Below are 26768 nucleotides of genomic sequence, written 5' to 3'. Positions count from 1 at the left end.
AGAGACAAATCTTTGGTTTAATTATAATTCTTAAGAAGGTACTAAGAGCCTGGTTGCACTTGATAAAACGTTTGTCTTGTATGCTAATATGTTTCCATTTGGTCCTAATGATGGTGCTACAGACCAGTCAGACCTTATTATTTATTTTTTTATGGACCTACAGAAATTATTATTATTATTATCCTACAAACCTTTCTTTTCTTTTTTAATTTTAATGAAATTAATTTAAGCCAGGGCCCTACACGCGGGGACATCCTAACAAACTTGATTAAACAAATAATATATGATCTAAAAATTATTCTACAAATAACATTTTTCTTTAACTGTGACATCACAGGCACATAAATACATAGTGATTAAAATTTTACCCCTCTGGGGAATAAAATACACAGGTAACACTGCATCACCATACACAAATAATAGCATTTTTAAATCCCATGCTGTCACTATGATACGAGTTGTGAATTTTGGTCTTCAACGTTCATGTTAACATGTTTTATCCCAATACGGTTATCTGTGAAAATTTCACTTTTAACTTATCCTAGTCTTTGTTTAATCGCAGAACTTATCCTATGTATTTTCCTTGTATGTATGTTACCCTTCTCTTGAATCATCAACCCTTGCCCTTTTTGTGTCCCGAAAGACGCGGAAGAAAGAGTGAGTAGTTTCTTGGAAGGCACTCTATAAGACTATATATATATATTGTACAGGGCATGCCTCTTTCATAATAAAGTGCTTTGTATTGAAGCCATCACTTTAAGACTTCCCTTTCATAATCTCTCAGATATCTTTCTGCCTTCTGTGCCTTATTCTTTGGTTCATTTTGTTTAGTTTTTCCCTCCATCTAAACAACACACACAGTTGTTTCTGTGACACGTCACATAGCTATTTCAACAAGCCATGGAAATGAAGGCAAAGAACAACAAGAAGGTAGGGAGTGAATTGGGTTGTGGTCTCATGGGGAGAATTCTCCACCTCAAAAGCCATAAGATGAGAAAAGCATCTGTTCATTCCCTACCCTTTAAGAATGCACAGAGTGATGATGATGTCAAAAGTGAAGAATCAAAGGTTTCAAGAAAAAGATCCACTGGCACTGAGCCACCACACAAACCGAGTGGTGTAGAACAAAAACCTGCCAGAAAAAGTGCCTCTATTCACCAACAACCTTGTACAAATCGAAACAACCAACATCAGAGGCATTCAGATGTTGCTGCAAGAAGCTCAACATCATCGTCCTCTAGTACCTCAATTTCAACTAAGGTTGTTCAACAAAACAAGGACAAAAGTCATGAGAGAAAACCACAAGGACAGCCCACTGGAAATTCTCTTGTGCTTGCTAGGATAAGTACTAGCAATGAGAATAATGAGAACAACAAGTCTCAATTGAAACTCACTGGGAATTTGCTTGTGAATAACACCCCAAGAAGGAAGAGTGTGGAATACATGCCTAAGAGTGCAGAGTTGAACTCTGTGCCCAGTTCTTACACCAATGCAAGCAAAGGCTTGATGGGGAATATCTTGAATAGGAACAGCGATGGCAATAAGGTTGCACAGTTTTTGAGTCCAAGGATGAAAAAAGTGGACCCTGAGGTGTCGAAATCCATGGGAAATGATGCATACAAGCAGGGAAGATTTGAAGAGGCCTTGGCTCTGTATGATCGAGCAATTGCACTTGATTCAAATAAGGCAATATATCATTGCAACAAAAGTGCAGCTTTAATTGGCTTAGGAAGGCTTCAGGAAGCAATTGTTGAGTGTGAGGAATCAATCAAGCTGGACCCTTCATATGTCAGAGCCCACAACCGTTTGGCCACAATATATTTCAGGTAATATATATGCTTCACTCAATGATGCTAAGTATGCTTTGCATTATCATATAGTGTTTTTCTTTTTGTTTACTTCTCCTTATAGAATTGCAATTTTCATTGCAGGTTGGGAGAAGCAGAAAAAGCACTGAATTGCAATCAGATAACCCCATATGTTGATTCAATACTTACTTTCCAAGCTCAGGCTCTTCAAAATCACCTTAAAAAATGCATAGAAGCACGGAAAGTCAATGCATGGAGTGATATACTAAAGGAAACACAGTCTGCAATATCCTTAGGTTCTGATTCAGCTCCACAGGTTAGTCATTTCCTTGGTCGAACATTTTATTTTTGTAGGTTTAATATGATCAGACCCAAAATAGTTTTTAATCTATGATTTTGCATAAAATTTCGTTCAATTGGCCAATAATGCTGTCAATTGGGCATTATCTAGCATTTCCCTTTGCATTTATATTGGTCTAAATACTAAACTACTATGATTCATGCTGACTAATTAAAAATTGGTTATGTGTGCTAGGTCTACGCTTTACAAATTGAAGCCTTGCTGAAGCTCTTAAGATATCAAGAGGCCTATACCATCTACAATAAAATGCCAAAATTTTCAATTGATTGGTGTACCAAGATATTTGGCCCAGCTTGTAGCGCTTACCTATTGATGATAGGCTCAATGATTTACTTGGCATCTGGCAGGTTGGTGAAAATGCTTTATTTTGATGTGTTGACAATTTCTTCTGTTATGGTTTATGTATTTGGAAATTGTCATGTATTGTTACAAAAGTATGCCTAGCAGGCTAATAAGTACTATTTTTCTTGAAGCCTCTTAACAAAGAGCTAAAACAACAGATTCATTCTCATTAAATTAGACTGTGGGAATGATGCATTGTGAAATAATAGTACATTACAGTTCCGTAGACACCGAAGTATAGTAATTATCAGATTCACACTGCCAATGCTTTATATGTATATTAAATTCAATGATCAGTGCTTATAAATTTTCTGAGCCTAATTAGTAGTGAATCTGAAGTTGAATTGAATTTGTTGTTTAAAAGGTTTGAGGAAGCTGTGACAGCAGCTCAGCAAGCAGTTAAAGTTGATCCAGGCAATAGAGAGCTGAATGCAATGGTAAAGAAGGCCAGAGCAGCAACATCAGCTAGAATGAGCGGAAACTTGCTCTTCAAGGCTTCGAAATTCATCGAAGCATGTGCCGTGTACAACGAAGGACTAGAGCATGATCCACACAACTCAGTTCTACTATGCAACAGAGCTGCATGTCGTTCCAAACTTGGTCAAAATGAGAAAGCAATTGAAGATTGTAACGCGGCACTTATGGTTCAGCCAAGTTATAGCAAAGCAAAGTTAAGGAGGGCAAATTGCAATGCCAAGGTACTTTAATTGCTATGCTAAGATTTAATTCTTCTGCTACTACTTGTTTGCAGTTAATAATAACCCTTTTGTGATTCTTTTTTGTGCATGTAGTTGGAACGGTGGGAAGCTGCTATTCAAGACTATGAAATGCTATTAAGAGAAAGGCCAGGGGATGAGGAAGTGGCAAGGGCTTTGTTTGAAGCTCAGCTCCAACTCAAGATGCTGCGTGGTGAAGATATTAAGGACTTGAAATTTGGTTCAAACTTGGTTTCCATCTCAAGTAATGATCGGTTCAGACATTATGTAACCTCACCTGGTAAGACACATTTGGCTGCTTCTGTTGTATAATTGCATTAATATGAGTACCACAAATACACTAACACTTGTGAGTGTTAATTCAATAGGTATGGCTGTGGCGCTTTTTACCAACAAGGCAACCCACAAGAAAGTGTTGCTTGTGTTGGAGCAAATCAGCAAGAGATTCCCATCAGTTAATTTCCTCAAGGTTGGTTTATTTTATGTTGTTTAGAATTCATAGCTTGTGGGGATGTTAACTGAAAAGTAGTTAGAAAATAGAATCTTCAACTCTCTATGGGGACAGTTATTACCAAATGCAACATATAATGTGATTAAGAAAATCAACGTTGACCAGTATTAATTCTTTAAATTTGTTTGTGTCTTTTTCGATGTTTCTCTCTTGAAACTTAAATATTTAATGATAATGTTTTAGGTGGAAATCGAAGACCACCCCTACTTAGCAAAGTCAGAAAGTGTGAGCTCTATCCCAGCCTTCAAGATATACAAGAACGGATCTAGCGTTAAAGAAATTTCAGGAAACAACCACGAGTTGTTAGAAAGATCAGTTAAATTGTATAGCAGCTGAGATCATTGCACTTGAATAACCTCCTCAAATTGTTTCTCCTTCATTAATTAGTTGATCTTGCTTACAGGGCAAGAGGATGAGCATTGTACCACTGTAGCATGTAAAAAATGTTCATAGAAAAATATTCTGTGTTAGTAATAGATTCTTTTAATCTATTGAATGTTCCTTCAATTATTCCTATGCCATAACCTAAACAATTGCATTGTATTTTTCTTTTTTTAAATATTACATGTTCATAACAAGAATGTTTTCTCAGAGTTTGTCCTTGTGAATTACTGGTTGTAAAATGATAAAAGTAACATAACTGCGTGCGTTGGAGAAACTTTGTGGAATATCAGTGGACTTATGTTCTACGCTTGTTGTTGGGGTGGATCTAAGAGTTTCTATCCTTTCAGTTTTGTTGCTCTAGCTTCCTAAATTACATTTGAATTGTTTTCAGTCCAGCCACTAACATCCACAGGAGGCTTGTTCAAAATTGTCATGGGCATATTTTAAGACTTTCAAAGAGGTTCTGTTATCATTATAATTAGATGCAATTGCAAATTAAGATTCATAGCTTATTTAAGTGTCTATCTCTCTCTCTCTCTCTGAATAACTAATTTTGACAAGACTTTACCCATTTAATGCCTATAAAGAGATGGATGATTATGAGATTTTCACTTGACAAACAAAAACAATAATCTTATCTTATTAGCTGAGATCAGTTAGGAAATCACATTGATAGAGATTTTGACATTATGGAAGGTCTAAGTCTCTCGTCGATTAATATGATCTGCTTAATGGAATATTGGCTTAATTTTCTCCCCATGGCAGCTAGTTTTTAAGGAGGATTTTTTTGAATACTTGGGTGGTTATCAATTGATATTAGAGCCTTTCCCATCTCTCCTGACTGCAAATGTGCGTCATGGATAGTGATTTTGACATTACAGTGTTTGCTAGAGACTAGTTAAAGAGCTAATATATGCACAGCCAACCCGAGTGAACCCGAGAATTGCAAAGCTTAATGACATGCTAGGATCAAATTGGAAGGTATGAGATTTGACTCCCAAATTAAACAAGTACGAGATTCTAATATAGGATTTATAAGGTCTTGATCTCTAAAACTACAACAGTTAGCTTTTACTAGCATGGTTATGAATTAGTATCCTAGTCCCTATCACACACCATGGCATTAAGCTTGACCAAAAACCATATTTTAAAAACTGTTACTCAACATAACATTTCTTCTAATAATCTTTTCCAATGTAATTCTTGATCTCCCTCTGCTTGTCCTCTTGAGATCTTTCCATGGAATAATAATGTCCATATTTATTCCACAATGTTAGCTATTAACCCTGTAATGCATCTCCGTAGTTCCACTTAAAAGGAGGGGAAGGAGCCAATGTTATATCCTATAGTCATGAAGAGTATGTGACAAGCGAGTCTGTTAGATCTGCAGGGTCTTTAAAACTACTCTACTCGGATATTTTCACGAGGGAGAAGGAAGCTTTCAGAGTCAAAGAAAATGATGAAGGCAGTGAGGGCAGGACCAGAAAATTTGATCACACAGATTGCGCTGTGTGTTGTCAACTCATCACTGTTAAGCAAAGATGTGGTGTGGGATAAACATTTTATCACACTGACTAAATTGTAAATAAGCAAATTAGAAGGATTAAAATGTATGTTTAATTTAAATCATTGATATATAATAATATTTGTTATCATTCATATGAAAATAAAGTATGATTTGTTATTCTAAAATTTTCAAAAGTTCCATTTTAGTCTCTTAAAAAAAAATTCTTTATTTTGAAATGTATATTTTTTATTTTCAAAGTGTTATCTAAACATTTTCGCATCCTTCTATCTTAACTATTTTGAGGGACAAAAATGATAGCATTTCAAAATTAGGAGACGAAAAACAAAATCAAAATTAAAAGGACTAAAATTAAACTTTAAAATTTTTAGCATAACCAAAAACATATTTTACCTTAAAGAGTAAAATGTCCGACCAAATAAACATAAAAGGAACAAAATATATATATAAAACATAGTCAATAAAAGATAAAATTGATGATAACTAAAAAAATTAAAAACACTAGGAGAACTAAATTCACATAATACAATTACATCCAATTCCTTTAAAATCACTACAAAATTATATTTGGCGGAGTAAAATCACAAAAACAGCCAAAACTCTCCTACTGCATATTACAGCAGCTCTACACAAAAAAAAAAACAAAAAAACAAAATTGTAAAAATAAATAATATCTGAGAAGTGTTAGTAATAAATTACAAAAAATATTTTATTTGACCCCTCCAACAAATTTTGTCAAACTCAACTACTATATATATATATAACTCAAATAGTATACATGCATATACTCTAATATGCAAGTTTCATGGTAGAATGTTCTAGTGAAAGCAACAAGAATAAGTACAAGTAACAAGGGCAAGAGAATAAAGGTAACTAAAGAATGAAGAACATTGATGGATGTTACATTGCAATAGTCAAGAAAAAGATATAACACGAATGCCTTGATTCCATCCAATGATTGTAGTAACAATGATAAATTCCTCAGTCAAATGATGACAGAAGGAATCTTGATATTTTGTTTTTGGCTTAATACCTAATTCGATCTCTTAGTTTTTTTGAGAATGTATTATTAATTTTCTAATTTTACCCTGTTGGTTCACGTCGTCAGATCTGTTAATTAGATTGACAAAAATATTATACGTGACATTTAGGAATATATTTTTATTTTTTTTATGATGTGTACATATAATGATGGTTAATTAAAAATTTCCACTATATTTAATATTATATTTTTATTCCTATGTGTGATTTGTTTTATCTTCCTTGCCATCACTATCAATGGTCAATGACCCGTCGTCCACATTGCCATTGAACGACCTCGCCACCTCGCACGAAGCCGCCAACAACCAACAACTCACCCTGACGAACCATCATCCTCGACTACCTTCTCAAATCTCAGATCTCAAATCTCAAAGCTTCTCAGTCACCCAGCGCCTTCGATGCTTCTTAGATCTTAGATATGCCTCCATCTACATCAATCATGACCTCAACACAGTTGGTCATGCTTGGGAAAATTGCATCAACATTGACGACTTGATGTACATAGGCATCGAGATTCGAGAGCAAAATCGTGGTGGCGAGGGATACCAATGATGTTTGGAAAATAGTCGTGATAAGACTTGGCACCAACGCACTATATCGGACACCAGAAGGGTGAGTGAGATATGCGACGATTGTGGTTGTCATCAATAGTGATTTCAAATCTATGAACATCAGATTGATGAGGATGATCAGCATTTTTTGAATTTTTTAAAAATAACTACAAATAAAGTGGTGGTTAAAAATCATCGCTATATGTTTACATCATAAAAAACCATTAAAAATATCTTTAATGACCACATATGACATCTTTGTGAATCAATTAAACAAATCTGATAATAAGAACCCAATTGGGTAAAATTTGAAAGCTAAGGGAACCAATTACATACTATCACAATCGGGGTCGCGACAAGGTGGCGAAAAAATATATGTTAAAATCAGAGGAGTCACCACCAATATTTATTTTAAAAAAATCATTAAAAATGATGTTCAAAATCATAAAACGGGTTTAGGAATCCATTACACATAGGGAAGGTACTAACACTTTACAACATTCATCCAAAGATGGTTTACCTCTAAATAATTAAGCAAATTATTTATAAGCTTTAAAAATATTTCTCACCCAAAACTAATTAAAAAGAGATTTATGTATATTTATTTAAATGATTATTATGAAAAAGAAATATTAGTATTATTTTTTATTTTTTTAGCTCAACAAGAGTAGTCTGGTATTTCTACGTATTTTCACGTGCAATAAAAGAATCAGAGTTATGTTGTAATTCTTTGTAGAAAATATTTGTAAATTGATATTTTTATATTCTTAATTTTGTTATAAGTTTTTTTGTTTACTTAATTATGAAATTTTTATTTTGGTAGTAAATTAAATTTGATTTAATAGGATCAATTAAAAGAGAAGTTTTAAAACATCAAATCGTCACACAACTTATGTTTCAACATCTCAAAATTAAAAAGATGTCACATCCAATTAATCCTTCTGGTAATCAAGATTTTGCTATTGCTATGATTGAAATTGATCAAGACCGAAATTTTAATACCCCAAATTATCACAACTTGTACCCTCAAAATTTTTCGAGAATAAAAAAATGTACATCTAATCAACCTCGTTTTTTACCTTGATAATTCCATTGATTTAAAAAGCTATTTTTATTAATTATAAACGCTTAACTTTAGAACTAAGTGTCACCAATATTTTATGATTATTTTATATTAAAAGAAACAACAACTTTTAATTAGAAGTATTTTGAACAGTTCCTACATATGTAAATAATAATAACGAAAACATTCGAATTAACATCTAACACTATAAAATATAACCAAACTAACGAATAAGAAAATTGCAATTTAAAAGAACATCGTGAGAAAACACAAGGCTTCACAACCGTGCTATCTATTCCACACTTGTCATTATACCATCAGGGCATCACAAAATAAAAGTGGATATAACAGGTGCAAAGAAAACATGGCAATGGAGATAAACACAGACGTTTTCGTGCTTACACGTTAAAACCAAACACAGACGAATACATAAAAAAAAAAAAATCACAAAAACATAAGCGACAGTAAGCACAGTGATAAAAACTTACGGCCTTTTTACTAAAATGGATTAAAAACTAAAATTAATTATAATGGATTTGTCAATAAAATATTTATCAAAATAGACAATTTTTACCACAAAAGAATGTAGGAGACATCATTCTGAGTAACACTTATACTTTTTATTTGTTCTGTAGCAGAATGGGTCACCTAAGATGCTCCATCCTGTCAAGTATTTAGAATCAGTTAAGTCAATACTAAATACATGCTTAATGACTACATTTATAGACACATTTTTACTCAAGTTACCATCTAGGATAAGGATATTTTTAGGCGGAAAGAACTACAAAAGAAGGTATATTTAGTAAACTAAGAGGTGTAAATAGAAATCACCTTTCTTTCTTTCCAAATGTCCGTCTGTTTCAATGTTTCAAGCCACATTTGTAAGAATATGAAATTGGGAATATCATATTCTCAAGTTTGGTGCAAATTTTGTGGACTATTTGATTTTCGGGAATGTAAAATACTTTCAATTATTTTGTTGCTTATTCCCATGAAAAAGGGTGGATATATTGGATTATGATGGAAATAAAAGTTATTTTCTATAATAACTATCATACCCTACATCATTGTGTGACATTTTATTTAATTTTTAATTATTATTTTAATTTATTAGTGTCAAACAAACATGTTCATGAAAAAGATATTTTCTAGCATAATATTCCCGAAAATGTGATTCCAAGGAATAAACTTTGATACCTTAAAATAAACATCCCCTTATATTTTGATCGATTATTGTCTTAGATATTTACTTTGTGCACTTTTCAATTTTTTGAATATTCCTAAATTACCCTTTCATATTATAACTTTTCATAATAGGTATTTCATAATACAATGCAATCCAAAAATATATTTCAAAACACCTATTCTAGAAGAAAAAAATTCAAAAATAGTGTTCCAAAATAAGTATTCTAGAAAATGTTTTGAAATTTACAAGTTTATTATAGAATATTCATTCTACAATGCACTTGCAAGCTAGAAATGTATTTTGAAACACGTATTTCAGAGGGAAAAAAATTCAGAAACATTATTCTGAAATACGTATTTTACAACACATTTCAAAATTTACAAATCTATTATGAAACATTAATTCTATAATACACTTATAAATCTGAAATGTATTCTAAAATACCTATTTTAAGAGGGGGAAAAATAAGAAGTTATGCATTATAAAATAAGTATTCCATGAAACATTTTTAATTTTACAAAGTGTATTCCATAATAGACTTCAAAATCCTTAAATGTGTTTGAACACCCACATAAAGAATCCATTACTCAGCACTCCACAGAAGCCAAACACCACAATAGACCAAAACATTTTTAACCAAAAAACGAACATCACTTACCTTCATTGGCATCGTGCCTAGTGGGTGAGGTCACAAACCATTTCGCCTATGTCACATGACTGAGGGTGAGTGACGTTGTTGCAACAACTGTCACGTGAGATTTTCCGACTGAGGGAAAGTGGGTACCTGACAATCACGTGGGGCTGAGACATTTGGGGGAAAAGAGTGTTAAGACTATTAAGAGTAATTTTGTCCACACGATTAAAATGGAAAATCAGGAAAGAGAAATGCAGAAAGTAAATGCCATTGTCTTAATAAGTCCACACGGGCAAAGTCCGCTTCTTATTTGGGAATTGCTTGGAGCACCCAACATTTTGGCTGGACCACCCAACAAATTTCTTAAATGTCGAAAATACCCTTATGGTATTTTCAATTTTAAATACCAGTAGGATTTTTTTATTTCTGTTTTTTCCTAAAATTTCCATAAGTCAATGTACGTTGCTTCCGTTAAGGGCTGTTTGGAAGCGTATTTGTTCTTCGATGGTGTACATGCTTTGGTGAGGAGTATACGGTGGATTTTGGTCGGTTTTCATTGTCGGAGAAGAAGAGGTATGAGAAAAAGTTATGGATTGGTGATCCGTATGAGTCATACGGATCACCAATCCGTATGACCATACAGTTTTTTTTGTTTTGTTTTCAATTGTTAAATTAATTATTAATAATTTAGTTAATTTATGTTTTTAGTAATTTTTGTAATATTAAATTGCTTAAAAATGAATATACTAATGATTAATAATTAAATAAATTTATATGAGAATGATTATGTATTTAATGTTTTTTATTGAAGGATGTATTTATTAGATTTATATGACATTTTAATGAAAAAGTCCTATAAAATATTTATTGTGTAAACAACTATATTTGTGTGAATTGAATTTGAATTTGTTGTTATTGAATTTGTTAAATGGTTTATTAAGATCGATGAAGACCAATGGATGTATGATAATATCATATCTGAAGAAGTTGAAATGAATGTCAAAAATGAGGAAGATGCTGGCGTTAAAGTTGATTGCTCTGATGCTTTTAATACTTTTGAGGTATTTGTGCAATTTGTTGTTGTTGGTACAGTAATTATATTACATAGATATTTACTCATGACAAAGCAGATTTGAATTGTGCTCTAGTTGTTTGGTAGTCGTGAGAAAGTTTTACAATGGGCTCGATCGTTGGCTCATGACATCAGATTTGTTGTCGTTATAATGAGGTCCGACACCAATACCGATGTTCGAGGAAGAGCCTCATTTCTGTTGATAGCTTGTGAAAGGAGTGGGCAGTATAGGCCTAAGAAACATAATTTGGTAAGAGCATGCACTGGCAGTAGAAAATATGGATGCTCGTTTAAGTTGCGTGCAAAGCTAGTTTCGGGAGGAGATGGCTGGATGGTGAAGTTAATTTGTGGGATTCACAATCACGAAATGACAAAGTCATTGGTTGGGCATCCATATGCAAGTCGACTCACAAAGGATGAGAAGAATGTTGTTGTCGATATGACAAAGTCCATGGTGAAGCCAAGAAATATTTTGTTGACGTTGAAGGAGCACGATAACAACAATTATACAACAATCAAACAAATTTACAATACCAAACATGCTTATCGTTCTTCCATAAGAGGAAGTAACACCGAAATGCAACAATTGATGATGTTGCTTGATCGAGATCAATATATTCAGTGGCATAGGGTGAAGGATGATAATGTTCTACGTGACTTGTTTTGGAGTCATCCTAATGCAATAAAGTTAACCAATTCTTGTAATTTGGTTTTCTTGATCGACAGTACCTACAAAACAAATAGGTACAAACTTCCGTTGCTTGATATTGTTGGTGTTACACCAACAGGAATGACATTCTCCGCTGTTTTGCTTACTTGGAAGGAGAATGTCTTAATAATGTTGTTTGGGCTCTAGAGCGATTTCGGTGTCTTTTCATGAGAATTGATGCTATCCCCAGGGTTATTGTGACTGACAGAGATTTGTCTTTGATGAATGCAATGAAAATTGTATTCCCGGATTCTACGAACTTGCTGTGTCGATTCCATATTGACAAGAATGTCAAGGTAAAGTGCAAAACCCTGGTTGCTCAAAAGAATGCATGGGATTATGTGATGGAGGCTTGGGGGAGTTTGGTTGATTGTCCCAATGAGAGTTCTTTAGATTAGTACCTTAAAAACTTTGAAATGGCTTGCTCTTCGTGGCATATGTTTATGGACTAAGTGTGTCAAACATAGGTCATTCCACACAAAGAAAGATTTGTGAAAGCATAGACAAACAAAGTGATGCATCTAGGAAACACAACCACTAAGACGTATGAATATTGATTTTTGTTTGTTTTCATTTGTTGAAGTGAATATCTAAATGACAATGATGCGATTGTTTACATGTTTTTGTATATTTCATCTATAGGGTTGAGACTGCTCATTGGTCACTAAAGAGACTCCTACAAAACTCTGTGGGTGACATATGCAATGTTTGGGAGGCAATGAATAATATGATGACACTTCAACACACCTAGATTAAAGCATCTTTTGAGACAAACACGCACGTGGTTGGCATGCGTTTAAAGTAACCTTGTACAAAAAACTACTTGGCATGGTATCAAGGTATGCTTTAAATAAAATTGTTGCTAAGTATGAGCATGTAACTTATGCAGGTAAAAACCCTTCACGATGTGGATGTGTCATGAGGAGTACCCATGGTCTTACATGTGCATGTGAGTTATTTAAATATGTTGTTAACTCCATACCACTAGAGACAATTCACATTTTTTGGCGGAGACTCAGTTTTTCATATCAAGGGTTAAGTGAGACACAGGTGGCCATAACTGAGGAGATGGAAACCATATCAAAACGCTTTGAGCAGCTCGATGTTTGTGGTAAAATACATTTGAAGTCAAAGCTGCGAGATATTGCTTACCCTAATATGAACTCCATGTGTCCTCCTCCAGAAAAAGTGAAGACCAAGGGTGCTCCAAAAAAACTGCTTGCCAAAAATCAAAAGTCAACAAAACCCGATCTGTCTTATTTAGAGTATGTTGATGCGTTACACTTTGTGCAAAATAGTAATTTCTTAGTGAAACGCAGTGCATCGTCATGTCAGGACCCAACAAAGAGACGAAATATTCCAATGTTGAATCAATTTCATCCTTGCAATCAGGATTCTATTGAAAACATTATTGATGTCAAAGCATATGGTAATTGTGGTTATCGTGCAATAGTTGTGTTATTGCGTATGGGTGAAGAATCGTGGTCATTGGTGAGGAACCATCTACATAAAGAACTGAGTAGTTGGTCCGAAGAGTATATGAACCTAGTTCGTGGCATAGAGAGATTTGAAGAATTAAAGCGTTCTCTACTTGTTGACGAGTTATCTAAGGTGCGTAATTTTATTATTATATGATTTTTTGTTCAAATAACATTTTAACTAACCACTATTTGTTGTTTGTTACATGTAGGTTACGATGGACAAGTGGATGAATATTACGGATATGGGATACGTCATTGCTTCACGATACAACGTGATCATTGTTTCTCTTTCATGACAACAAAGCATGACATTTTTTCCTCTTAGAAGTCATTCGCCGCCAGATTCTTCTGTTCATCGTGTAATATGCATTGGTCATGTGTATGGAAATCATTTTGTACAGGTAATTGCATAATTATGAATTTATTTAACATGCTAAAAATTTAGTTGTGTATCTAACGTTCAATTACCACTGTCGTTATGTAACAGGTTTTTTTACGAGACCACTGTCCTTTACCACTAGTGGTGTTGCTGTGGAGTACACATTATCATTCTCAGGAAAAACAGTGGCCCACTCCGTACATAGCTAGAATGCAGCGTTACACAAGTTTGCCTAGGCTAAATACCGAATTTGTTGATTTAGGTGAATCATGAACATAAAATTTTGTTAGCATTGACGTTTTTGTAAATTATTATTCGTTTTACATTCAGAATTTTGTTGTCAATCACTATTTTTAAAAGATACAAAACAATTAAAGGCTTTATAAATAATAATCATACGGTTTCATTTGCTAATTTTGCAAACATTACATTAACTTGAACATAGTGGACACGAATTTAAACATTACATTAGCTTGAACATACTGGAAACAAATAAAATTTGCATTAAAAACTATAATTAAGTAATACTAACTTTGCATTCAATCATGTTCCGATCGAGACACGTCGTCTTCCATTTCCAGTATCTGTTTACTAAAAACAGCTAAAATTTTTATTAGACCATATTGTTTCCAGTAGTTAGACTGTACTAAGACCTTTAGCACGTCATCGTTAGTTTTCAACTCAATAATTTCAAATTTGATAACTTTATTTGAATACTCATAGTGGCTTGGTTGTCGAAAAATTAATCGTTTTACCATTTGTGATTCATGAATACCATAAGGGGGAATCCCATGAGGTGCAACTTGCTTGATAAAATCTTCAATTCATCGGTGGTACATCCGAAAGGAATGTCAAACTTCTTTGGATTTTTTCCTAAGAACGAGTAACCAACAAACTCATTTGTGCATGACATGTTCCACCTCCCGTTGTAATATACCAGGGCATCATGAGTAGGGGTCATAGTGGCTTGAAGTAAGTTTAATATACCATCTGGTGTTCTACCAATGATGCATAATAACTCAATCGGACCAACACACAAAAAATTATCATTACATGTTAACATTGTGTTAACATCATCATCATTTTTCAGTTGCATACATTGAAAGCGAAATTGGTTACCTGTATCTGTGAATGGCTGCCAGCAATAAATTTCATTCAAATATTGTTTGTCGGTTAGCTGAAGGGTATTGTGTATTCTGGTTTTTAGGGTTTGAAAATCACAATCATTAGGTACTCGAATGGGTACTGGAGTGGAGGCTTGAAAATAAACACCATTATTGTTCTGAATGATCGATCCATTTGGAAAATAAAACCCAATCTGGAGTTCACAATCATCTCACTGCTTGTTTCTCCAAAAAAATGTCATACTTTGTTCTACAAATTGGGCTGCGAGAAAATGTGTGATTTATTAGAGTATTGTCGTCTCTCATATATATATAGGTGGTTTTTACTAAGATTGCTTCAATTTTTTTGAAAAAAATAAAGACGCGTGCACATGGTTTCCGTGGAGTGTTGTCAACTACACCAATGTGCTGTCAAACTTTATGTTGCAACAGAATGTGTTGTCAAGTCTGACAATGGCATGTCACGCTTTATCTGACTACACATGCATCTGACAATGTGTTGTCAATTCTAACAACGATGTATCATACATGCATAATTTATTTTAATTGTTTCATTTAATTTATTTATTAACGCAACAATTATCTAATAATTAAGGATAAAAAAATCACAACAATTTATATCACATAATGATTAAATTAAAATAAACAAGTGTCACTGCCGATAATTAAATATACAAAAAAAATAAAAGATCCAAATAAATAAATTCCCAAAAATTATAAACCGAAAATCTACAAAGCCAAAGTAAAACTTCAATGTCCGTCCGTATGCTGCCTTTGCCTGGATCTGTGGGCTACAATTGGCTGGCCAGTGTAGCGTCTTGCGATGCCCACACATTCTTCAACAATAGTGTAGGCTTCTGTTCCTTCAGTCAAAATCCTCAGGTTCAGTAACCTATCCAACCTATCAGCAATTGCTGCAAAGTCATCCTAGCAATTGAAATCAAATAAACATAACAATTGTTAGTAATCAAATACTAAACAAAGCAAAAAACAAAAAAGAATGCAAAAAATAAAATATTACCATTGCATGCCGAAGATCATGCTGATCAATGCCTGCCTCAGTAGGTGCCGCTGCCGCCATCGGTTGCTGATACATATGTGACTCACCAAATTCTTCATGTTGTTGAACCAACGGTACTCTAGTAGGATCCCCTAGCCGTGACAGACTGATGAATGGGTGCGAGAAAGCATAAAACCAATCTAGGTAATCTGGCGAACAATGGCCCGACACTGCACATAATTGCCCTACAGGTGCAACATACTCACCAAACTGCATCCATCTATCATCAATTTCTGCAATAGACAACGAAGACACAACAGGGTGTGGCGAAATAGTTTGGATGTAACTGAACTGTCGTACCACCCTCTCCGGTTGATAAATGACCATCAAGGGGCCCCATCTGAGATGGCCGAAAAACAATGAGATGACCTCAAATTCTCTAAATGCACGGTGGTCATCGTATGGAATCTAGCACACAGCGTCAAGGGTCAGTCTATCCAGACGCCTTCGATATGTGGCCAGCGGCAGTGCCTTGCTAGAGGTCCAACGACATGCACGCGGTCTCCTCTCGTCGTAATCCTCGACAGGAACAGTGGAAGCAATGGATGGAAAATGCTCGTAAATCCAACACTACATATATTTTACAAACATATTTATTAAAATACACGATAACATATAATAATAAACTTCAATTTCAAAACTTTTCGTCACATCTTAACTAACATGTAACAGAGTGATATATCCTGCAAGCTGCCTTGTCGTGCTCTTCAACGCGTCATTTAAATTATCATACATGTGCACAAGTGCAGCAATGCCCCAAGCGTAACCCGCACTCTGCGTCAGGTCACGCAATGCATCCAAGAATACCACGTGCATGTGTGTGACACTCTTGTTAGCAAAGATTGTGCATCCAAGGAGATGCAACAAATACACTCGCGCTACTACAATCCAGTCACATTCCTCAATCTTCAGCTCATATAAATCGCACAGCCATGATAGTCGCACATAAGACCCATGACACTGAATGGTCTCAGCTGTAGCCTCTAGAGCACTGACCTCGAGTAACTCCACCAACATCTCGACAGCGTCGTCAACATGAAGTTGCTTGAAGTTATGGAATGCCTCGAGAACAGGCAAATGTAATAATGACGCAACGTCATCCAAAGTGATAGTCACATCTCCGACAGGCAAATGGAAACTATTAGTTTCCTTATGCCAACATTCCACAAAAGCAGACATTAATCCCTGATCGCCTGTATCTAGGGAACAAGCGATCAAAGGACTTAGCCCATTGGCCACCACTAGACCTTCAATCTCTGGGGCAGGCCTCCCGAACTTAACCATCTTCCTTCCATGGGAAGATAGCTTCAACTCAGGACGTTTCTACAAACAATTTTACAACTGACGTAAACAAATAATTAACTTGTCAACTACGTTCTTTATGTTTTTTAAAAATTACATACCTCTCAATTCCACACTCTGAAAGCAATGTGATTTTCAAAATCACTCAGTACAGATGTGTCATGGGATCCGCCTGAAAAAACCTCAACATGACCAACACCTTCTTCAACAGGTGCTTCTGGCTAGTCGTCGACCAATTCATCCTCGACCGTAGGAGGATCCTCCATAACAACCTGTTGTTGTCGCTGCCTACGTGCTGATGCAGTAGGCCTTCACCGCGGGGGGCATCATCGTCACTATCGTCTCTCCTCCCCAACACTTTTCCTCTTGCGCGCCTTAAAGCGCGACCAAGACCTCTAGTTCTAACCATTATCTGCATAATAATTATTCTATTTTTTATATTCAATTGCCTAAACTATAATAAACGATTTCAATCATTTTTAATTTTCACATCAAAATTACTTTTTAGAACAAATTTTAATTAATTTAAATATAGTATTATTTTCCAAATCTTAGGTAATCTCATCTTAGTTTTAATTTGAAAAATCTAATCTAATCTAATCTTATTCTTAATTTAGGAAAACTAATCTAATCTTAGTCTTAAGTTGTGAAATCTAATCTAATCTAATCTTACTATTAATATAGGAAATCTAATATAATCTTAGTAATCTAATCTTACTCTTCATATAGATATCTAATCTATTATTCCTAATCTAATCAAATGCAATGTTATATTAACAAACATAATTAAATAAAATAACAAGCCAATTAATCAACAACACTAACCAAATCAGGCCATACATAACTGATTTTCATTAATCATTAAATTTCACAAATGATTACCACGCTACAAAAAATAATTACAATTTATTAACAAAATGAGTAAACTAAAAACATTTCAAAATAAATACAACAAAATTAAATTAATGAACTGCATTTTTTATTTATTCTAAACAAATATATTACAAAAAAATTCAGCCTTCTTTTATAAATTTCAAAATAACAAAAAAAACCATACGCGGATCAATTGTTTATAAAACAATTTTTTTTTTAAAAAAAACATTTTACCTACAAAAAAAAATTAATACAAAAATTTTAAAAGAAACCATACTATCAGTAATCCGTATGGGTTATAAATTTTTTTTTAAAAAAAAAAAACATACGGATCTAGGTTATAAATTTTTTCTTAAAAAAAATCACTGATCGGTATGGGTTAATTTTTTTTAAAAAAAACATACGGATCTGGGTTATAAATTTTTTCTATAAAAAACCATATGTATGGGTTATAAAATTGTTGTTAAAAAAACCCAGTGATCTGTATGGGTTTTTTTTTTAACAATTGGGTTATAAATTTATTTTTTTTTAAAAAAAACCATATGGATCAGTTATCTGTATGGGTTAAAATTTTATTTTTATAAAAATACATACGGATCAATGATTCGTATGAGTTATAATTTTTTTTTTTAAAAAAAAATCACACGGATCAGTGATCCGTATGGGTTACAAATTTTTTTTAAAAAAATAATTTACGGATCAATGATTCGTATTGGTAAGAATTTTTTTTTAAAAAAAATGATAAGGATTAGGGATCCTTATGGGTCGTCAACTTTTTTTTTAAAAAAAGAATCATATGGATCTGTATGGATAAAAAAATTATTTAAAAAAATAAACCATATGGATCACAGATCTGTATGGGTCGTAGATTATTTTTAAAATAACCATACGGATCAGTGATCCATATAGGTTATAATTTTTTTTAAAAAAAAACATACGGATCCGTATGGGTTAAACAAAATTTTTATAAAAATAAATATATGAATCAGTAATTCGTATGCTTTATCAAAAAAGATTTTAAAAAAATACCTCTGATTCGTATGGCAATTTTTTTAAAAAAAAAATTATCAAAATTTCAGCAACACAATATTAAAATTATTAAAAAAACTATATTAAAAAATCCATACGGATCACTGATCTGTATGCTTCACACGGATCTGTATGGGTTTTTGTTGGTAAAACGTCATGCAACAAACACAAAAAAAAAAAAACAATCACATAGAGCAATATCATCATGCAACAAACTCAACAGAACAAAACACCATTTTGTCAGCAAAACGCCATTTTTTCCGGCAATATGCCATTTTTTCCGGCAAAGCTTCGAAATAAACCAACAACAACAGCAACAAACACCAAAAAACTATTACATACAGTAATTTCATCATGCAACAAACTCAACATAACAAAAAATCATTCAACGACCACAAAGAAGCGAGAGGATCACTAACCTCAAAGGTTGACCAGAAACGGAAGGTTGATCGGGAATGCTGCTCACACAAAGACAAAGAAGCGGCACTACCACGGAGGAAGACGCAAGGTTGACCGGAAGCGCTGCTCACAGGAAGACAAAGAAGTGACACTACCATGGAGGAAGACGCAAGGTTGACCAGAAACGTTACTCACAGGAAGACGAAGAACCAAATGCAAAGAGGAAGAGGAAGAAACGGTCCCGGGAAATGAAGAGAAGAAGAAACAAATGTGACGTATGGACGAAACTTACGCTTTTATATTGTTAGGGTGAAAGACATTTATACCTTTTCACCACACCTGTTGGGTGCCCCAACAAAAATACTGGGTGCAGTAAGTAACACCCTTCTTATTTTATGACTACCAAATTTGTGTTGCGATTGGGCTCAGCCCATACTGATGTATATCGTAGCTTTGGATTATTAGGCTTAGTTTTTTGGATGCAGAAATTTATTTTTTTGATGCGGCGATTATTAGGCTTAGTTATTGTTAGTCTATGCACATTTATGTACATTTGGATTCAAGTATTGGTTTGAAATGCAGGAATTTAGCTGTGCATATTGGGTTTGTGCCATTTTCTCTTTTTAATTAATAAAAAAAATCTAAAGTAAGTTTAGAAAATAAATTTCAAAATATTTAAAATCATGTACATATTTTAATTTCAGACTAGTTCTGAAAAACAAATCCATTCATATATTAATTCAGAAAAATCATAAAATGACGGTAATTCATTAAGTTAAACCAAAATATTGTCAATCAAATATCTGCTTTATCAAAATCAAACATTTCTCTTAGTAATTAATTTAACTATAAACCTATTTATAAAATTAATTAAGTTTCCGAAGTAACAACAAGTTAAATAAATTAAGTGAAATTAAATTATATATTTTAGTAGTAGCCATAAGTTGGTTGAATAATTAATATAATTTTTTATCATATTGAAATAAAATATTTTCAAATAAAATGAGTTTAATGATTGTCATTTTGAATTCACTTTTTGTTTGATTATTATGAAAATATTGTATTTTGGGAAACACTTGAGATACAAGTACAACGACTTCTTAATTCTTATCTTTTCTAAAAGAAAATAAAAAAAATATAAATTTAGTGATAATATCTTCATATTTACTTTATGTTTAGTTATCATGAAAACTTTTTGTTTTTGGAAATACCTAAGACATGATGAATTGATAATCTCTATTGTTTTGAAAATAAAAGAAATTAATCAACAAATCTATTTCTCATTTTCATAAAGAAATTTATTAAAATTCACCAACCCAAAAGCTTATTTTTCAAATGAAATACATGAATATGATCAATTTTCTGTTATCAAGAGATCTAGTTCAGATGCTCAATGTGAGTAATTGTAAATTTTCTGATATTATCTTAAATTTTTACTTATATCTTTTTTGGAGTTTTTTTTTATTACATTAGGAGATACATAGGCGCAAGAGATCACTCTAATCAAGTTAAAAAATTCACAATTGTTTTATTTTCAAAATACTAGTTATTTTAAACGTAAAAAATGGTAATAATTTTAATTTGTAAACAAGAATATCAATAATTGATAAAAAAATTCAAAACAATTATTTACTTTTGTTCTTTTAGAGGGGTAAAATAAACACATTTTAATGATATTGTAATTTTACACATTTAATTATAAATAAACTCTTTTTATGTCTTTATGAAAAGAGAAAAAAAAAACTTATTTTTATGTCTCGCGACATTAGACGTGGGAGCTAATATCTTCTCTATGCCTCTTCTTGATCTAAATATTTTTTTTCACAGGAATCAAAAATAATGTTGGAGGATTTACAATAATTTACATTTTTTTTATTAATTGAGATAGGCCCCTTGACTTTTGGATCTAAATATGATTTTAAATACTATTTTCTCAACATTTTTTATAAAAAAAAATATTTTCAATGTTCATAAACATTCTGTTTTTTTCATCATGTAAGTTTTTTCAATTCGTTGTTTTGTTGCGATTTCAAGTGTGTACAGGTCCATAAGTTATATTGGGTAGACTATATGAATAACTCCATATTATCGTTTATATTCATGAGTATACCTAACATGTCTATTGGAATGTGTAAAACCCCAGCAACTACTTCTTCCAACTCTACGTGTCAACCCTTCTCTGTGACATATATTGCATTACACCAAAATTCTCTTATTAATTTTGTCACCTCTTTCCTCTCTACTTCCAATTTTTTTAATTATAATGTGTTTCAAAAACTCTTATTTACAGTTAAAAGGTGAATTATTTCTCTAGAGTAAGTTAATTCAAGCACATATTTAATAATGTTAATATGAATGTAATGTGAGTCATCTACGTCGACATAATATGTAAGCATATACGTAGGAACCCATAATCGCATGGTACTTTTATTTTTTATTTGGTCAATGATCGATAAGCTACTGATTCAAAGATTTTTATTCCGGCTTAGTAAAAAAATACTTTATTTTTTGCAGTCTATTCTTTTTCTAAAAATATCAATTGCACTGTATAAGTACTTTTAAATTTACAAAGGTATACAAGTATATATTTAATTTAAATTTTTTCCCAAAATGATGTGGCAGCCATACTCTTCATCTGAGCACATGAGAGAATTCCTTGAGTGATATTTCAAACAAAATCGATAAATTAATATACGTCAATAAAAAATTAATAATTGGTTAGGATTGATTTGCATTATTATTGGAAAGATAAATATTGTTGAGGTTTTTTTATGAATTTAATTGGTATGCATTAATATCATAACGATTTTAACATCATCAATCAATTATAAAATGGAAGTACTATTCTAAAAATTTGAAGTCTACTTTAACTACTTTAAAAATTACATATATCATAAATTATGATTAATTGATAATGTAAAACAATTATGAGTATATAGTCATCAAACTCTTCTATTTTTTTTTTGAAGAATTTGTTAAATATGAATTTTTAAAAGTTTTTATTTTTCAACAGTTTAACGTAATTAACTTGCCGTGAAAGTCTGAAAGAGAGTACTAATTAGTAAATAGTTTAGAAACTGACAATATTTTTATGCTCATTTAATCATAAATTATGATATATAATAAATTTATTAATTTTTATAATAAGTATAACTTTTAATTGATTAATAATGTAAATCCTTTCAATGATGCATAATCAATGTAAAAACTCGTTCATTATTAACCAATCAATAAAGACTGTTAGTATGATTTTTAAGAAGTCATTGAATAAGTCAACAAATTTATCATACACGATAATTTATGATTAAATAAATGTAAAAAAAATTACATTAACTTTTATTTTTGTAGATTAATGATTATACATGAATAATATAAAATAATTTTACATTGTTATTCAATCCCTAATTATCTTTAGTATTATTTTTAAAGTAATTATTAATGTAAAATTATTAAACTTATATATGATAATTTATAATAAATAATAGTATAAAATTAATTTACATTTTTTAATGCATAGTTTTTTTTTTCTAATATAACTCTACTTATTTTGACTCTCCATGTGAGTTTTTATCGTGTATATGAAATATTAGATTAAAGCCAATATAATGTGAGGATGAGTTTCATTCTAGCATTTTGCAGCACATGCAGCAGGTACCTTGGGTATTCATTGGATTGGGTTAATCAATTTTTTCACACAATATATTGAGACTATAATTAGATCATTTAAGTACGATTTTTATTGGTTTAAGTTTTCGGATTTATATTTTATGAAATGGATAATATATATATATATATATATATTCTAAGGTTTGAGAATTTTTTGTTCCCTTAACAAATTAATATACTTTAATTAGTATTCTAATCTTAAGGATTGTTATTAATTTTTAATTTTATGATGTACTTTTAGGATATATTTATGAAATTTTCATGTTTTTTGAATTAAAATTTTAAAGTTATTTAAGTATGAGCTAAAATTTGACTCTGTTAGTCTAAACAAATTTATACAATGAACTAATCATAAATGATTATAGGAATAAATTTAAATTAAAGTGAGTATAATTAATCAATATGTCATTGATTCTAATGAAATTATCTTTGAATTCATTAAGTAAGATTCAATAATTGAGTCTTGTGAATAAAAAAAATATGATTGAGATAAAAAATTTATCAATCACGTCCTTTAATATATATTAGTCATTAACAAAAATTAGTAGATGTTTCGTAACAATAATCAATCATATCTGAATTTAATAAACTTGTTATTTAATCATATTGGTTTAATTTTAATTTTGATTTTATTAAAAGCCAAATCTAAATTAAATCAAATCAAATAATTTTACTTGGATTAAATATTTTCTCCTTTCAAAATCAAACCAAATAGATGTCTGTTACACCGAGGCACCAGAGCATACATTTTCCTTCACAACTGGGTCCTTTAAGTTATGATCATGCAAAATGCATCTCACATTTTTTTTTATAAATCCATTGCCTTGGGCCTCCTACACGCTGATGATAGAGATGCGCATAATTTTGATTTGGATGTTATATTAAAGCATGTCTCCTTAATACATATTTCTTCATGCATGCTTTTTCTTTTTGGACGGGGTTGGTGTGGGTCGGTAATTGAATTTTACGCCCTATTCTATTTATTTTTTCTTGCTTTGTTTTGGATGAATAAAGGGGCGAGGCCCAACAAACTACAGAACAAAACGTGCGAATTCAATCTTATAATATAAGCATATCCTACTCTAGTACTTTATCGATCTATTTTCTGTTTGGTTTTATTTTTGTACATTATTGTCTACCTTTACTTTATTTTGTTTTATTTGCTTATTCGTTTTTTTATATATATTTTTGGTCTTTTGGCTATATGCGAAAGTTTGTGCATGAAATATGGAAGTTAGCTAGCTGTCCCAAATTAAAGGTCAATCTTATCATGCAGTGCAAGTAGACAGACTTTTCCAACAAAAAATAAATCAACGTCTCTTAATCTTAAATGAAGTCCCCTTTTTTCCTCTTAAACCTCCCTTTTTTTAGAAAACATAATATATTATGTAGTTCATGGTGCATTTGAACCATTTCCAAGCAATGGTTAAACATAGTACGTTTGTGATTGAGGTACAAAGTCATTCAATAATGGTCATAGTACGTTTGTGATTGAGGTACAAAGTCATCCAATAATGGTCCTGGACCCAGGTATAGCTAGGCATAGAAGCAATGTCGCATTATAATATAATGTGTTTTTTTTATAGTAATATTAATTAGTGCCATGGTACAATCAATTACTTATATATATCTGGGATCATTCTAGTTGATGCCCTAGGCACTAGTAGTAATAAAAACACACAGATGAAAATGAACTCTTCGATATTGACAAAGATCCAAAGGACAACCCATTTAATAATTAGCCCAGCATAAATTCATTGAATAGGTTAAGGTGTGATTGGTTTGCATTTTCATTTTCTGAAAACTGTTTTTATTTTTAAAAGATTTGAATTTTGAAAACATGTTTGATTTGACTTCTTGTTTTCTATTTTCAAAAAATAAAAACACTGAAAATTTATGATATATTGATTTATTGTCTTTTTTGTATTTTTAAATTTGTTTAAAATTACATTCATTGTCACCGCGTTTTTATTTTATCCAAGATGAAGTTCTTGTTTTTAACTGAAAACGATATTTTATTGTTTTCATTTTTTGATTGTTTCCTGTTTTTATTTTCACTGAAAATATTTTCAAAAATCCAACCAAACACATTTTCATCACCATTTTCTGTTTTTAGTTTAAATGAAAACAGAAAACAACCAAACCAAACACTTCATTAGATTATGGCAATAACTTTGTTCGTAGAATGTTCCCATTTTCCATTAACTACAATTAAATCCGATTCTTTACCAAAAAAAAAAATAATTCAAAAGCCGGAAAATATCAGATATTTTATTTAGTGGATTTGATGGTGTGAGTAGTAACTAGAGCCATCATTAAGGCATAAATTACAAGCATAAAAACGCACTCTTTTTTCATCGAAAATCTTTCTATGGCACTCTAATAGGTGCCATTACTATTAAATTGAGGAGCTAAATCTCCATCATGCGTGCCTATACGACTCTTAAGAACCCTATATCTATGCATATTCAAGTAAACATATATGAGACGAAAATAATTATAAAAACAAATGTCACAAACCGTGAAATTCCTAGCGTTTGCCCTATATATGAATTCAAATTTCCAACGACCCACTGAGCTTGATTGAACTGATATGAAAATTAAAGCTAGCTTATAACAAATAAATAAAAAATGTAAGAAAAGATAGAGTGGATATCCTGAACTGTGAATTAGGAAAAAGATAGGGTTTTGTAGAGATGGTGGGTATCAGGGAAATAGAGAAGAGTGTGGGTGGTGGGGATAATAAGTGTAGGCTTAGCACTACCATGAATTGTGACTGAATGATGAATCAGTGCCATGGCATCGTGGCTTGCTGGCAAGTCACATCAATGAAAGAAAAAGGAAAAAAAAAAAAAAAAGGTGTGGGCCAAGTGCATGGTGCAGCGACTGGTTTTTCCTTCCTTAATGGGACCATGCACTGTGTGATTAACAGAAAAGCCACTCAATGGTGGCTGGCGGTTTTTTCAGTTAGAATTGCTTGCTTGCTATTTATTATATGTATGTCCTTTCCATTGGATGAATTGCATTATTCAAGCCAGAAAGTTCAAGTGACATGTATGGTAGCTACTCTAGCGAAGAGGGTTTAAACTTGTTTAGAGATTGAACAATTTATTCTCATAAATGTGAAGTTAGAAATGTAACATCTTCATGTTTATCATGAGTTTTACAAAATTATTTTCGTGTTTTGTTCATGTCCAAATAAATGGCAAATGATTTCCATGGCAAAGTGTGAAAAAAGTTAAAAAGTTATGCTCCTATAATAATATAGGAAGTTGTTTTTCTAGTCTAATTATAACTTTCATTTTTATTTCCTTTTTTATTCTATTTTTTTAAAAAAAAGAAAAACAGAATTGTTACTTTCACTGTTTTCTTTTTCAACTTTTGATGAAGCTGCTACTAAGACAATACTTTTTTTTTCTTGTCAATTTCCTCATTCTCATCTAGTCAGTGTGTAGTATAAGCTCATACTCTTAAAGCTTTCCAAGTAGCATGGCTAGGTCTATGGTTTACAGATTTCTTTATTATACATACAATTCTAGTCACTTTAGGTTG

The 26768-nt window shown here is 32.0% G+C and overlaps 3 protein-coding genes across 3 annotated transcripts; 2 read left to right on the top strand and 1 right to left on the bottom strand.

Moving 5' to 3' along the window:
- Positions 1-719: 719 nt before the first annotated feature.
- LOC114383126 (TPR repeat-containing thioredoxin TTL1-like) lies at positions 720-4396 on the top strand. The gene is made up of 7 exons (XM_028342726.1): positions 720-1826; positions 1932-2124; positions 2344-2516; positions 2876-3209; positions 3303-3507; positions 3596-3696; positions 3922-4396. Exons 1-7 carry the CDS (start codon positions 901-903, stop codon positions 4072-4074), a joined length of 2085 nt encoding a protein of 694 aa, XP_028198527.1. The 5' UTR covers positions 720-900; the 3' UTR covers positions 4075-4396.
- A 6181-nt stretch (positions 4397-10577) lies between these two features.
- Positions 10578-12301, top strand: LOC114384111. The gene is made up of 4 exons (XM_028343782.1): positions 10578-10643; positions 11064-11183; positions 11271-11881; positions 11983-12301. Exons 1-4 carry the CDS (start codon positions 10578-10580, stop codon positions 12299-12301), a joined length of 1116 nt encoding a protein of 371 aa, XP_028199583.1.
- A 4054-nt stretch (positions 12302-16355) lies between these two features.
- LOC114384110 (protein MAIN-LIKE 1-like) lies at positions 16356-19708 on the bottom strand. The gene is made up of 3 exons (XM_028343781.1): positions 19571-19708; positions 16611-17270; positions 16356-16517 (listed from the first exon to the last, which is right to left on the bottom strand). Exons 1-3 carry the CDS (start codon positions 19706-19708, stop codon positions 16356-16358), a joined length of 960 nt encoding a protein of 319 aa, XP_028199582.1.
- Positions 19709-26768: the final 7060 nt, after the last annotated feature.

This window comes from Glycine soja, chromosome 14, assembly GCF_004193775.1.
Source record: "Glycine soja cultivar W05 chromosome 14, ASM419377v2, whole genome shotgun sequence".
Taxonomy (NCBI): Eukaryota; Viridiplantae; Streptophyta; class Magnoliopsida; order Fabales; family Fabaceae; genus Glycine; species Glycine soja.
This window is presented reverse-complemented; position numbering and strand designations above follow the sequence as displayed.

What these genes read in the sequence shown, in the direction of transcription:
- LOC114383126 (XM_028342726.1), top strand. Translation starts at nt 901, where the DNA reads ATGGAAATGAAGGCAAAGAACAACAAGAAGGTAGGGAGTGAATTGGGT. An exon ending in GTTCTGATTCAGCTCCACAG is followed by an intron (nt 2,125 to 2,343) that starts GTTAGTCATTTC and finishes TATGTGTGCTAG; the next exon opens with GTCTACGCTTTACAAATTGA. An exon ending in CATCAGTTAATTTCCTCAAG is followed by an intron (nt 3,697 to 3,921) that starts GTTGGTTTATTT and finishes ATAATGTTTTAG; the next exon opens with GTGGAAATCGAAGACCACCC.
- LOC114384111 (XM_028343782.1), top strand. Translation starts at nt 10,578, where the DNA reads ATGTACGTTGCTTCCGTTAAGGGCTGTTTGGAAGCGTATTTGTTCTTC. An exon ending in TCGATGGTGTACATGCTTTG is followed by an intron (nt 10,644 to 11,063) that starts GTGAGGAGTATA and finishes TGGTTTATTAAG; the next exon opens with ATCGATGAAGACCAATGGAT. An exon ending in ATGCTTTTAATACTTTTGAG is followed by an intron (nt 11,184 to 11,270) that starts GTATTTGTGCAA and finishes ATTGTGCTCTAG; the next exon opens with TTGTTTGGTAGTCGTGAGAA.
- LOC114384110 (XM_028343781.1), bottom strand. Translation starts at nt 19,708, where the DNA reads ATGGTAGTGTCACTTCTTTGTCTTCCTGTGAGCAGCGCTTCCGGTCAA. An exon ending in GTTTCTGGTCAACCTTTGAG is followed by an intron (nt 17,271 to 19,570) that starts GTTAGTGATCCT and finishes AATTGTTTGTAG; the next exon opens with AAACGTCCTGAGTTGAAGCT. An exon ending in GATATATCACTCTGTTACAT is followed by an intron (nt 16,518 to 16,610) that starts GTTAGTTAAGAT and finishes AAATATATGTAG; the next exon opens with TGTTGGATTTACGAGCATTT.